This window comes from Nicotiana tabacum, chromosome 3 (genome assembly GCF_000715075.1).
Source record: "Nicotiana tabacum cultivar K326 chromosome 3, ASM71507v2, whole genome shotgun sequence".
Lineage (NCBI taxonomy): Eukaryota > Viridiplantae > Streptophyta > Magnoliopsida > Solanales > Solanaceae > Nicotiana > Nicotiana tabacum.
In genome coordinates this window covers 204,636,460-204,651,184 of record NC_134082.1, presented here as the reverse complement: position 1 = coordinate 204,651,184, position 14,725 = coordinate 204,636,460, and the positions used below count along the sequence as shown (strand labels likewise).

The following is a 14,725-nucleotide window of genomic DNA, read 5'->3' as shown; positions in this document are numbered from 1 at the left end:
CAGAAAATTTGATAATGTAATCTATTTTTATTAATTTTCAAATGAACATATACATAAATAAAAGAATTCATTGACAAATACAGTATATTTCACTACTTGAGTTGTGAGTTTCTTAAACTACACTGACCATATTATAGAATAGGAAAGAAAAAATTCGTAAATGTTAGATTAAGGCAGCAGCAACAACAACAACAACATATCCAGTATCATTTCACACCGTGGGGTCTGGGGGGAATAGTGTGTACAGACCTTACTCTTACCTTGTGAGGATAGAGAAGTTGTTTCCAATAGACCCTCGGCTCGGGAAAGAATTGGTTGATTTGAGGAAAAGTTTCCAAGTCCTGACATGTGGGTGCTTGAGTGGAAAGAGAGGACTAGCAATTTGAAAAGGTGTTCGTTGTGGACTGAAATAACATATTTCCATCTTGTTTTTCAAAAAAAAAAAAGTATGAATAGTTTCAAATAAATAAAAATGCTAGAAGGAGGGCTTGAGGTCTGGGGGGAATAGTGTGTACAGACCTTACCCTTACCTTGTGAGGATAGAGAAGTTGTTTCCAATAGACCCTCGGCTCGAGAAAGAATTGGTTGATTTGAGGAAAAGTTTCCAAGTCCTGACATGTGGGTGCTTGAGTGGAAAAAGAGGACTAGCAATTTGAAAAGGTGTTCGTTGTGGACTGAAATAACATATTTCCATCTTGTTTTTTTTTTAATAAAAAAAGTATGAATAGTTTCAAATAAATAAAAATGCTAGAAGGAGGGCTTGAGGTCTGGGGGGAATAGTGTGTACAGACCTTACCCTTACCTTGTGAGGATAGAGAAGTTGTTTCCAATAGACCCTCGGCTCGGGAAAGAATTGGTTGATTTGAGGAAAAGTTTTCAAGTCCTGACATGTGGGTGCTTGAGTGGAAAGAGAGGACTAGCAATTTGAAAAGGTGTTCGTTGTGGACTGAAATAACATATTTCCATCTTTTTTTTTTAATAAAAAAAGTATGAATAGTTTCAAATAAATAAAAATGCTAGAAGGAGGGCTTGAGGTCTGGGGGGAATAGTGTGTACAGACCTTACCCTTACCTTGTGAGGATAGAGAAGTTGTTTCCAATAGACCCTCGGCTCGGGAAAGAATTGGTTGATTTGAGGAAAAGTTTCCAAGTCCTGATATGTGGGTGCTTGAGTGGAAAGAGAGGACTAGCAATTTGAAAAGGTGTTCGTTGTGGACTGAAATAACATATTTCCATCTTGTTTTTCAAAAAAAAAAAAGTATGAATAGTTTCAAATAAAAACGCTAGAAGGAGGGCTTGAACCTCCGACCTTGTGGTTAACAGCCACACGCTCTAACCAACTGAGCTATTCCAGCTTGTCGTTTTAATCTGTATCAATATATTAAACTAAGTGACTTTCACCAGTAGTCCCTGCAGAACGAGCGGAAAATGATGACGAGGAGTCTGATGACTGCTATGATGAAGAAATTGGCAGGTAGTTCAAAGGCAGGTCTAGGGCTGTCTAAGGGTAGGGCAATATCAGTACTCGTACCGGATCGTATTGCTCCAGTTGAAGGGTAGGGCCATAGGGGTGAGAGATTTTGGTGAAGGGTATGGGTAAAGGCAGGATACCCGAAATAGTACCCTTAGTACCGGTACCGTAAATCTTTTGGTATGAGCTATAAGTAGATATAGTGCTGGTATAAAGATTTAATACCATCTTAATAATTTGTTTGGTAAGCAAATCTGGTGTAAGTTATCTTGGGATTAAAATTAGTACCACGATAACCAGAGGTGGATCCAGGATTTAAATCCTATGGATTCAATTTTAAGGTTTTTAACATGGAATCCATTATATTTTTATGTTATAGGTTTATATCTACTATTTTTACAATTTTAATGAATTTTTACATACAAATTTTTACTTCGCGTCGAAAGTTACGGGTTCAATTGAACCCGTAGGTAGTACACTACATCCGCCTCTGACGATAACTTATACCTTATAAGAGGTGGGGGTAATTAATGCGCGGGACACTTATATCTTCTTCTTACAAATTATGCAAATGTTATTTTTAATACAACATACCAAACAGTGAATAGAAAAAAAATACCAGGATAACTAATCCCAGCATAACCCGTATTCAAACCAAACAACCCCTTAAAGGTACCGTACCAGTACCGGAACGGTACCCAAACTTTTTCTTCTAATTTAAAATCTTGTCGTTTTTGTACCAGTAGCCAACGGCCAAAAACAGCTATTTTTGCCTCCCTAATCCCCCAACATCCCCCTACCCCCTAATTTATGTTTTTAACTCTTAAGTTTGTTCAAATATACTTTGTCCCTATTTTAAAACTATAAATACCCCATTTTATTCTTTCAATTTTCATTCAAAAACTCTCATAGCTCTCTCAATTTCTAATTGCAATTAACGTTGGCGTTTACGTCGGTGTTTGGTATATTCATTCCAACTCATATTAATTTTCGCATTTATTCTTGTTATACTTATGTTGCTATTTGTTGTAATTTTATTTATCTATTATTAAAAATGGCTCTTAAACTAGTAAAAAAGTGTGTAATAGATCTACTAAGGGTAATGCTAGGGAGGGGGAGGTCCTTGTTTTGAAACAAATCCTAATCAATCCGGTTAGGAGTTACATACAAGAGATGTATAATCGTGCTTGTGCTTTTCCAGGTTTTCCTAGAAGAACGGTTAGAAGTAATATTTGCGATGAAGACTTGCTGAAATAATTGAAGAGAAGAAACTTTGGTCTCCCAAAAATAATTCAAGAAGACAACGATGTCTATAGTAAAATACTATCTACCGAGACAACGAGGACGCAGAAGAACAAGTGCTATCAATTCCAAGTGAAGAACCAATAGAAATTATTGAAAATTCTGTAAATTGTAAAAAAATATACACTTTTATTTTTATAAGTATTGAAATAAAAGTATTAAATTTTTTTCAATAACTTAAGAAAATTACCCTTAAGGAACCCTTAGCTTACCCTTACCCTCCTCGTACCCTTAACCCTTAAGGACCCAGTACCCGCCCTAGGCAGGTCAGATGTAGTAGCAGCTCCAAAACCATTTTCTGATGTTTAAAAGATACTACAAAAACTCCATAACTTCTGAATCTCTGGTGGCGATAAAAGACTGAAATGCATGTCTGAACGAAGTTTTGGAATTGGCTGGTTGGTTTCCTCTGCTGAACTAATGAAATACCATGTTCTTCTGAAAATGATAAGTAATTTTTGGCACTTTTTTACAATTGTATTACCAACATCCCTAGAAATGAATTAGTACAACCAATAGGATAACGTTAAATAAAATAATAACAGTTCAAAAGACGATTTCTCACTTGCTTGCCCTTCATACAAATATTGCTATTGCCCTTATTATTAAATACGGAGCGGAAAATATCAAGTCTGCCAAACCCCCACCAAAGCCATTGACGAAATAAGAAAGGTGAAGAGAAGAAACATTTAAGCCTATAAATTCATAAAACTAGACAAGTGTAATCAACACATGAACCCTGTTAGAAATGGATGACATTTTATTCACGCATGACTCAAAATATATGTCCTAGACATTCTCTTGAAACAAGTCCCTGAAACGCAGTAGAAGCCAAGCATTTTTTTCAACCCCTGGTGTTGGCGAAATCCTTTGGCTCATCATCATCATCCCTGTAATTTCCTTCTGATGTCTCCTGTCCAATATCTTCATTTATAGATTGAGTCCCTTGATCTACACTGACCTGTTCTTGACCTCCATTAAATGATGCTCCGGGGCTCTCACCAAAGCCATTTCCATTGTTTCCACCGTCATAACCACCTGAAAAGCTATTGCCTGGACCGGAATAATTGCTGTTCGGAGTGTTTCCATAGTTAGCACTGCCATACCCCACGCCTCCCTCAGCAGGGGAACTGTTGTCATTTCCATAGTTACTGCCACCTCCATAGCTACCGTATCCACCAGCAGAAGTGTTACCACCAGAAAATCCACCACCATAATTGTTGGTTGGGTAACCTCCAGCACCTGCAGAATTTCCACCTTCCCCACCGTAGTTAAAGCCACTACTGTTACCATAGCCACCTCCTCCGCCTCCATAATTGCTGGCTGCATAACCTCCACCACCTGCAAAATTTCCACCTTCACCACCGTAGTTAAAGCCACCACCACCTCCACCGTAGCCACCTCCAAATCCAGCACGACGCTTTTCTGTTGCATAATTCACCCTTATCCGTCTTCCATGAAGATCCTGGAAAAGTTTACGCAGCATAAATTACCTTGGCACCATTAAAAAAATAACAAAATTGACCGGTGATAACATTAATTGCAGGCGATATCATGGTTATTGGCCAACACAAGATGGAATTGGCAGGTGGTCCGGGGGAGAGGGGCAAAAGGTAAGTTGGGAGAGGGGCAAAAGGTAAGTTGTAAGTATATTGAAGCGAGTCAAAATACAAGCGGTACGATTTGCTAGAGGACTCTCTCTCTCTCTACAAATAACCTTACTATGTAAAGTTGATTATGAGAATTACCCCATGAATCGAATAAACAAGATGAAAGGCGTTAAGGTACAAAGTGTTGTCACGAAGGAATTTGGTAATTAAAGTTCTGAGTGAAATATTGTCCTCTGAACTATGTATTACAAGTAAAAAGTGTCCCTTTCATATGAAATCCATATTTTGGTCTATTCAAGTTCTTTAGTTTTTGGATATTGATTAAAACCTATGTAATTTGTGTTCACAAGCATAATTTTCCAACTAGAAGTAACATCCTAAGTTGCTCGGACACGGGTGTGGGTGTCAGACACGGGTGTGGATCTAGAGGTCGGTCTTTCGAGATGTAAATTCTAAGATTCGGGGATACGGATCCTAGTACTAATACATGTGCGGGGATACAGGTGTGGGGATCTGTCTAAAAATAATTCAAAAATATAAAAATATCTCTAAATTATGAGAAATTTTGTGGAATACTTACATATAGCTTGTAAAGTGTGAATTTCTTTTTTATTCTCAAGTTGTAGATAAGTAAAGAATTGATTTCCTAAATAAGGTATGCTATTTCTTCAAATCTACCTAGTTTTGGTTTTGATTTCGGGAATCAAATTGTATCTTGTCTCGAACTTTTCCGTCCGTCGTGGTCAAAGTATCCAAAATTGTTTGACCAGATCCGGTACGGATCCCATACCCACCCCCATACTAGTGTCGTGTCGACACGGGTGCGGCACCTAAACTGACGTGTCGGAGCAACTTAGGTAACATCATACCTGGCCATCCATGGCCTGCAATGCACTTGCTGCTTCTTCACTTGATGGAAAACTGATAAAACCAAAACCTCTGGACCTCCCAGTATCACGATCCATAATAACTCTAGCTGCAAAGGAAGAGGAAATAGTTTATTTCCAAGTTCAACTAAACAACACGCAGCAAAAGAAGCCAGCTTCAGGAAAAAATTTCAGAGATGCAGCATACACGAATCTGTCACATGGGTCATTTCACCATCGCGTTTATAGTTTCACCAAGAACTAAATTGATAAAGAAACATGTCCAATTCAGACCAAACACTTCTTGTTTCATCAATAAAAAAACTGAACTCCAACTTCATAACTAATTTCAAAACAATGAAGGAGAATTGTGTATTCCGCATATTCACTATGCCTTCACAAATGTGATCTTCTGTGAGCGCTAGCTCATTTCTGTTGGCGATCACGGCAGCATTATTCTATTTCTTATGATCTTTTGGTATTAGCTAATGCTGCAACTATACAGTGATTCCTCAGTTTTTAAATATAGTGCATTGCTAAAATTTAAATCTACCTATGCGGAATAATAACCCTAGTACCTTCGATCACATCACCGTATTGGGAAAATGCCTCCTTCAGAGAGCTCTCATCAGTGCCATATGAGAGACCTGCAGGGGACAATAAGCCGTTATAGAGTAACCAAAAGAAGTTGAAAAATCATAGCAAATCCATACACAGAGACAAGATCCTCTCACCCCCAACAAAAAGCTTAGACGAAGACATGCTTCTTATTGCCTGGAAAAGCGACGCATTTGAGGCAGAGAGTTCCAAGTTTGAGTGTTTGCTTACACTCTGTTTAAGAATACTCCCAACTCTATTGAAAAAAGCCATCTTTAAACCTAGTAAAAACAAAACAGTATAGAGTCAGCATCACAAATCCAATCTAAAAATAAACATTACCGACCCATATTTAAAAAGATCCTTTTTCCTCTCAATGAAAAGTCAAAAAAGATACTGTTCTGAGCTCATTTACATCTATGCTCGATATTCGTCATACGATATGCGGGCATAAAATAAAGAATACAAAACATCCAAAAAACACCACGAATTTGTTATAGCAATCGTGATCACGCAACACATATCAAAAATGGTAAAAACCCTAATCTTATAAAAGCTAAAGAAGCAGTACAACAAAAGAAACAGATAGAAATTCTTAAAATTTGAACAATTAATTCGTTAAAGACCAAGCTAACGAGTACTATAATATGAATTAAAGGAAGCAGAAAAAACTTACCCTTGCTGGAATGATTCACAGAAGCACACTTCTTCGTTCGCTATCCCCACAGAAGGGTTTTAGAAGAAGAAGAAGGCTAAAGTTCAATAAATAGCCCAAAAATATCTGGGCCTTCGATTACAACTTGCTCATTCTTGGCCGTTCGATGAAATAGAATGATAGTATGGCGGTGGTCAACGGAACTTGGGTTCATGGTTTTTCTTTTTTATGGAACATTTTTCTGTTTCTTTTTTATATTTTCATTTTAGCCAAAAGGCTAAAAAAAAGGATTTTTTTAGGGCAATTGTTTAACCTGAAAAGATATTTTATGCACCCTAGTTAATAGTCATACACCATTAGTTGTATTGACTGGGTTAGTATAGTAATAGGCTCGTTTTGGTCATTTGGTGTAGGTGATTAGATAAAAATAATTTTACAAATCATTTTTGGGTATTTTATTTGGAGATAATATTTGTCAAATCTGATAGTGATGGAAGGCTGGACCCTGAAGGACAGGTGAAACCGTGAAAATCATTCCCCCCTCCCATTTTATAATATTTATTTTACGTTTGATATTCACGATTCCCCCCCCCCCCCCCGCCCCCTCCCCCATGTAATAATCTTTTAATATTATATATTCTATTTGTTACCTCGATGCTTTATAATCTAAATTATGTGTTATCTTATTCTAATGGCAATTTAGTTCAGTTAAAATCATTTCTTGAATCTTGATATTTTGTTTAATGAAAATAATATAAAAAATTGATCTGCACTATATTATGGTACAATGTAGGGGTGCTTATCGGGCGGATTGGGAAGATAATTACGTTTAACGGTTCGACTTATCAGATGTCGGATTATAAATTAGTAATTCACTAACCATCCAATAAGACAACTAGCAGATTGGTATTGGATTAACGATTATCCGACAATTTATTGGCTAGACCGAATAGAATTTTTTTGAATAATCCTAGTCTTGTGAACACTAAATGGTCAAACATGATAAAGTGACTCGACTCCCTTGTTAGTATGTACTGCACTTTAGTTTATGAGGCTTGTTAACATTTGTTGTTACATGATAGAATCCGTTAACACTTTGTAGTTTGTACTACACTAATGCACTTATTGTAAGTATTTCTTTTGGCTGCAAAGCTAAATGTTTCATGTCCAAAAAAGAAAAGACTAAAAACCGGTCAAACTGATTTGAAACTTATATACAATCAAGCATGTACGTCTAGGTGGTTTTTTTATATATAAATCCTTTTGAAATCTCCAGAGGAGGTAGATCTGCATATAGTTAATGGGCATAAATAAAGATATGTATATGTTAGTGTGGGTATAATTTGCCATGTGACGATGGATTGGCCTCATCAATCAAAACTGCATAGTTCAGTGGCTTTTATACCTTTCCATTGTAGGACTCCATATGACGACCTCCTCTTTTAGCGACTCCATTGTTCTTGTTTCAACTACTTGGTTTGGTGATTAGATTTCTCTTAATTGGTCCTTTACATGTGTTAACCCTATGCAGCTAGTGTCCAAGATCATCAATTCATCAGTCCGAAGCATCAACCAAAGCTAAAGGATGTCAGACAAGTGTCATGTGGCAAAAAGTAGTTAGGGTTTCAATAGTACTTTATACACATAGGGGTGAAAGTGTAAATATAATTTTTTTTAATGGATTTACGGTTATCCGATAAAAAAATTGAGTAATACACCCTCAAACCGTTAAGCCGTTAATTATAAAATCTTAATTCGTTCACCAACTATTACCCCGATAACCCGATACAAATAAGTCAATAAGCTATCGATTCGATTCGATTAACGGTTACGGTTCGGTCTTAAACAGCCCTAATACAGCGAGAACATTTGATGGTTCAAAACTTCAAATTGTTCCGCCTAGACTAATTTACTAGACGGAAATTTGAAAATAACATTTCAATATGGGTAAGCTTTGATGAATCATGACAACAATCCCATATATCACATGGGGGAGTTTAATCCAGAAAAAACACGAGGCATTAAATGTAATTTGTTACTGAATTAGGAAAGTTACTGAATTACGAAAGGTTTGCTAACTCTAATTAAGTTTACAGGGCCATGAAACAATAGCTAATGGACAAACAGAGACATGGTCTCTATCAAACATAATATCTGTGAACAAGGTGGTTCCATTTGTTAAAAAGAATGTTGTATGCTAATCAAGATTCAACATATCAAATCTCCAATCACAAGCAACTTTTCCAGGAACCAACTAGAGCTAACAAATAGCTACTGCCTTTCTCCTTTTTGACAACCTTAAACAAGCCGGTTTTGACGGTGACAATGTCGTTAAGCCGGGAACTGTAATAGCAAGCAACAAACAACAAACAACAAACAAATACTCATACTCCTAATAGATGCATTTCAAAAGTACATGTCACTGACCCTTTTGCACATGACACCAAATGAATACATTAGGTACCCAAAATAGATATATCTAAAGGTATAACAGGTATAAGGATTGAGCTCACTTCCTGTGGGAACCATGCAATGATCTTGGAGATCCCTCAAAAAGATCCAAAAGGAAGTTCTCCAAATCGTCCGCAGTATACTTTATGTGTTTATCACTTATATGGTTTGTGTGTCTTCCAACAAATGTCCTGTATGCCTGAATAACCTTGAGTGATGTTGATATTCGAAGATCTTCACGAAGTTGACTATCTGGGATCGACCATCCTGTCTGGCTCTTGTAAACATCCTCAAATGCGAGATAAAAGCTGAGTAGTCTCTCCTTGAGAAGAGTTCTCGAGATAGAATTTGAGCCTGGATTCTGTAGCCCTTCATCTCTGAGTAAAGAGAGTATAGAGCTCCATGTAGCTCTCTCGTAGCTCATTGCATGGTGTTGGAATTTCCAATTATGTTTGCGAATCCAATCATCGCCAAGTATTGTTCTTAGATTAGAATTCTTCACCTTTTCAGCCATGTAATGAATATTGTTCATTAAGAAAAGGTGACCTAGTGAGTCATCCTTGTATAACTTGGACTTATCCTCAAGGTTGCATTCCAAAATTGAAGTGAAGGATCGAAAATGTTGAGCCAGTGGAGATATATTACAGCGTCTGTCCGTGTTATCTTCTTCTCTATCGGGTGTCATGTGTGGTAAAATGGCCGCTGAATCTTCCTTCTCGTATCCCTTCAGAAGCTCATCAAGCGTTTTGCTATAATCGATAAGAGTTTTCATGTAGTTCATAACGTACCTCGTTAGATGGTGTATTCCACCACCCGGGAAAGGGTTGGCCGATATGCTGGAAGCAACAGCATTTTCAAATTCCAGAAAGGTTGCCTTTGCGCAATCGCCCAAACTTCTAAGGATGTCCTGGCATTCTGTTCTAACACATAACCCCGCCTCATCAGAGTACATAGCATCAATATCTGGGATAAGATCTGCGAGCAGCTCATACATGTCAAGAATCCGAATCAACTTCTCCGGTTGATGAGGGCCAATAGCTATGGCTTCACCAAAGTTCAGAAGCTGTACGATTGAAGCTTTCGAGGCCTCAGCAAAGCAAACTGAACTAACTCCTTCCAGCTCGCTAAAAATCTGATCACTTATCCACTTTTCACTGGCAAGATAAATGCGCACGAATATCTTCATAGCCCGTATCCACCTCCTGATTTTGGAGTTCAACGAGTTCCATTCCATCTTCAATACATCCTCGATGCTCAACTTCTCAACTTCAAGGATGAAGAGGCAATCGTCCAAGGCATCTTTTCGGACATTGATAAATGCCTGAGAACACTCCCGGCCATAATTTGAATCGAACATCAAATTGGCGATGCATCTTAAGTCAGGAATAACATCCGGATGCACGAGTTCGATGATGTACTCCTCAAAGCTCCTACTCATGCTATCTCTTTGAACCACATCCTCAACCGAGTCATCCCCAAAAGACACAATAGAGCCATCATCTAATGTATCATCCTCGCTTGAACGAAAAGACATATGCTCAGGCTCAAAAGGCTGCCTGTTCTGAACAAGCAAATGAGTAAACTCCTCCTCAAGCCGATTCATTGCTGTTTGAAGAAGATCATGAGCCTTGCGCAAAAGCTCGTCTTCTCTACTACCTTTATCCACATTCAAACCCTCCAATCTCTCGATCAATTTTCGAGCTTGATCTACATACCTCAAATACTCATATGCTTCTTCTTGGCCACAATCCCAAATCATTGACTGACCCACCTCCCAATTCATGACCTTAGTCTGAACTAAGTTAAGCTGCTCCTCCAACTCAATAAACTGCTCCTCAGTTTGATCACCAGAATCCTCATCTTGGGTTTCACTCACTCTAGTTATGGAAGACAATTGGGTGCCTAAATCAGCCAGAATTTTTCTAGCATCATCGGTTAAAGTCCGATTTGACCCTAACGCTTTTACAATGTTCTGAGCAGCAGCTATTAGGTTTTCTTCCTCTTCCATTAAGGGGACTATAGTTTCACAGTCTCCCATATATCCAAGAACCAATCAAACTAGCTCAAGGCTAATCCCAAACAGGTAAAAATTGCAACTTAAAAACTTCTACCTCTTTACAAATTCAATTGGGGAAATCAAAGATATCAACAAAGAACTTCACCAAGAAAGATATCAAAGAGAATATTACCTGCAAAGATCAGTTACTTTAGAGTTAACCCAAATTCTTTTTGAGGGGAAAAAGTGAAAGACAAAAACAAAAGGATGTAGAAAATAAAAAAAGTGGGGCGGGGCGGCGGGCTATAAGAAAACAAAAAGTAGCAAATATTAGGTATAAATTAAAGTGGGGCTTTTAAAAATCAGCAAATACAATGGAGAAATGCAAGAACCAGATGAAGCTGAAAATGCACAAAGCTCAAATCTTGAATATGAAATCAGTAAAACAAGATCCACATACACAGTTATGAGCATATAGCTTATGAGCAGAGAGGGGAACTCAAAACAAAGAAGAGATAATAAGAGACTGACCCTTTTTAGCACAGTGGCAATGATCGGACAGAGAATGAAAATTCAATAGTGTTTTTCTCGGAGAAATGAAGCTGAAAATTTGTGCAGAGAACCGACTTTCCAAAAGTATGTGTGCAACATGTCGCTACTTCTTATTGGAGTAATAACTTTCTTTTTTCTTTTTTCTTTGTATGGATTTGGCCAGTGGCCCTCTGCTTTGACCTTGAGTCTTCCTGGAATATATTGAGGAAGAAGTTACCTGACATTGGTCCTTGCTTGTAAAACTGTATTTTACAATTTCAGAGTAATAATATTAGAAAAATAAGAATGTTAAAAAAAATAATTTAAAAATGTTTTCTGATCTAGAAAGATTTCAATTTCTTTAACTAATCAAAGTATATAATAAAACGGAACTAGAGAGTACTAATACAATAATACTCTTATAATGAGTATAACTTACCTAAGAGTCAATAACAAGTACTCCCTCCGGTCTATTTTAACTTTAATTTTTGTCATTTTTCTATGGTTTATAATATTTGATTTTTTCAAATATCAAGAAAGGATTAATTTTTAAGTTGTCTTTGGAGTAAAGAGCCTAGAGTATTTATTATATTTTATTTAACAAATTAAGGTTAATATGGTCAATTTTATTATTAATTAATGCTAAAATGTGATTTTCTTAATACAGTCAGACCTCTCTATAACAACATCCTTATATAACAACACTTCACTGTAAAAGTCAAGCTTTTCCGAAACCAATTTTTATGTTATGTTATAATATATGTTCTCTATATCAGCACTTCGCTATAATATCCAGAAAAAATCGGAACAAACGATGTTGTTATAGAGAGGTTTGACTGTATGTGTGAAAACAATAAAAAAATTAATCAAAATGGATAGGAGAGAGTAATTTTTTTATAATAAATATAAATTAATAACGTATAAAGCAAAGCAAGTAATCTGCGAAAACCAATAAAATTAAAAAAAAATCAATAATTTTACTTAAATTCATAATAAATTGAGCTTAGACTTTAGGATGATTGTAAAGAGTGGAAAATTTATTTCAAATCTTGGTCTAATTAATTGCTTCTAGAGTAATAGTACTACAATATTATGGGAAAACGTTAGTTGTTGGCTTTTAATGGTTAAAAAGGACAGATGGAAGATAAGCTGAATAAAGCCAAGATAACCAAAATTCAGATACTTTGATTGTTGCTGGAAAAAGAAATGGTACTTTGATTGTGGACGAAAAAGGGGAAGAAAAGTCGCGAGACCAACACTGGGGCAAATCTTTCCAACTTTGAAAACAGTAGTCTTATTGTTTTATTTTTTTATTTTTTTTTATTTTTGTAAAATAGTGACTACAGCAAACAATTTATTCATCTTCTTTCTTGTTAGGATGATTCGGATTTCATAAACAATCAACTTTGTTCTTAATTACGTTACGTAAACTACTATTAGCTTGTATTTGATAAGTACACTTTAGGTTGTATTTTTCTATCATTTTCAAATGCCATTTTGATGATTCAAATCTGAGATCTCAAGATTTAGGCTAGACCAGAATTATTGCGTTATGAGCCAATAGACAAAGTTTAAATTCGCCTTAGAAATGTAAAGTTTGTCAAACAATCTCGATTTAACTAACCTGGAACTTCGGTTTTTTTAATATTTTGTCCGAAGGAGGCGTTTAACTTTAATTATATGCACTGTTACACCTTTAATTTTTTCTGCTATAATGATATTCGAGTCAGTTTGCATACACTTTGACTATTTCACCTGGTGCCTATTGGTTTTCATGCTCTTGAACCATTTCATCGCGTACCTATTATCTCTCAATGTGCGCACATGTATTAAGAAACTCGGGCTCCAAAACCTAAGCATATGGAAAGAAATCAATTAGTGTTCTTTACCAGCACTATGATGATCAAATGAAATTTATGTGACGACATACAGCAAAATGGAAAAGGTGTTGGTTAACAACAATCTTTTTGTTTTGAATTAGATTAAATGGACAGGTAAAATACTTTTCATTGCTAGTTGGTTATTTTGAGAGATTTAGTTTTGTGTATTAATGGTATATAAGAACTATTTACATAAGCATATCACCGAATAAAAAAAGAGAAATTTTCATAAAGTACTATCTTTTAGTAGTAATTAGTCATTTATAGATACTATTTGCTATATTACGGATTATAGATACATTTTATGTGGTTATAAGATGTATTTGATGTATTTAAGCTATTGTATTCATGAATACAGTAGCAAAAATAGACGTGAATCAGGGAAGTCCAGCTAATCAGTTGTTGTATTCCATTGTATTCATGGAGTGAAACATGGGATTACAGCTGGACAGATTATTGTATTCGACTGTATTCACGGCGTGAAATAGGGGATTGCACTGTTTTTAAAACAGAAAGTGAATCAATTAACATAATAGACTCCTAATATAACTCAACAAACTCAATTATAACACGCAAATTTTGTATTTTCAGTTGTAAAAAAGATTCTCAACCGAAAATGCCCCAAAAACATAGCAATCTTCAGAGAAATTATATAATACATCTGAAATCATAAATTATATTAATTAAAAAAACTTATGAATACATTCATGGCATATAGTGAGACAGTGAATACAATGAAATACATAGAATACAGCGGGATACATTGAAATACAATGAGAAAAAAGACAGTGAATACAATAAAATACATGGAATACAATGAGACACATTGAATTACAATGAAATACATGAAAATACATTGAATTATATTAACAGAAAATCAAGTTGCTCAACCCCAAACTCCATCATCTTTGTTCAAGAACAAACCAACCGGATTATATGTCGACAGCTGCTGTCTTTGCAATCTTTAGGTTGCTAATGCCATTTAGTATAAAAATTATCAGGTCTACCATTCTCAGAACAACGAAAGCCTTCATCCAAAAACTTACAATCGTTTGATTTATATACTGGATTACTTTCATCCCAAACCCAATTCCCATCAAAAAGATCACAACTTTCTGCTCCCTTTTCCAAAAAATCCAACTTTTCAATCTTATTATATGGAACAGACGATCCATTGAGCCCAATTCACGTAGCAAACAAGGATGTTTGCTGATACAAACGAGGCCCTTTGTTTACTTTTCTGTAATCCAACAAAAACAGACACAAGAATAAGCAAACATTGAAGAAAAAGCAGCCAAATATACCTGGTGATGACTCAAAAAGCTTCAAGTGTTTGAATTTCTTGAAAATTTTAAATTGGGTCATTG

The 14,725-nt window shown here is 36.0% G+C and overlaps 2 protein-coding genes and 1 non-coding gene across 4 annotated transcripts; all 3 read right to left on the bottom strand.

The window, feature by feature from the left end:
- Positions 1–1,280: 1,280 nt before the first annotated feature.
- Positions 1,281–1,354, bottom strand: TRNAN-GUU (transfer RNA asparagine (anticodon GUU)). The gene has a single exon. It is a non-coding gene; the product is annotated as a tRNA-Asn (tRNA).
- A 1,993-nt stretch (positions 1,355–3,347) lies between these two features.
- On the bottom strand, positions 3,348–6,659 carry LOC107787039 (glycine-rich RNA-binding protein 3, mitochondrial-like). 2 transcript variants are annotated; one of them, XM_016608558.2, is made up of 5 exons: positions 6,522–6,659; positions 5,983–6,126; positions 5,827–5,895; positions 5,252–5,358; positions 3,348–4,237 (listed from the first exon to the last, which is right to left on the bottom strand). In XM_016608558.2, the coding sequence occupies exons 2-5, from the start codon at positions 6,116–6,118 to the stop codon at positions 3,617–3,619; spliced, it is 933 nt and encodes a 310-aa protein (XP_016464044.1). In that variant the 5' UTR covers positions 6,119–6,126; positions 6,522–6,659; the 3' UTR covers positions 3,348–3,616.
- Positions 6,660–8,653: 1,994 nt separating this feature from the next.
- Positions 8,654–11,735, bottom strand: LOC107787038 (exocyst complex component EXO70E2). The gene is made up of 2 exons (XM_016608556.2): positions 11,479–11,735; positions 8,654–11,140 (listed from the first exon to the last, which is right to left on the bottom strand). The coding sequence occupies exon 2, from the start codon at positions 10,987–10,989 to the stop codon at positions 9,010–9,012; it is 1,980 nt and encodes a 659-aa protein (XP_016464042.1). The 5' UTR covers positions 10,990–11,140; positions 11,479–11,735; the 3' UTR covers positions 8,654–9,009.
- Between the last annotated feature and the right edge of the window lie 2,990 nt (positions 11,736–14,725).

Excerpts from the sequence above, each read along its gene's own strand:
- LOC107787038 (XM_016608556.2), bottom strand. The coding sequence starts at position 10,989 with ATGGGAGACTGTGAAACTATAGTCCCCTTAATGGAAGAGGAAGAAAAC.
- LOC107787039 (XM_016608558.2), bottom strand. The coding sequence starts at position 6,118 with ATGGCTTTTTTCAATAGAGTTGGGAGTATTCTTAAACAGAGTGTAAGC. Across the intron at positions 5,359-5,826 it reads ATACGGTGATGTGATCGAAG|CTAGAGTTATTATGGATCGT; the intron begins GTACTAGGGTTA and ends CTTCCTTTGCAG. Across the intron at positions 4,238-5,251 it reads TGCAGGCCATGGATGGCCAG|GATCTTCATGGAAGACGGAT; the intron begins GTATGATGTTAC and ends AAACTTTTCCAG.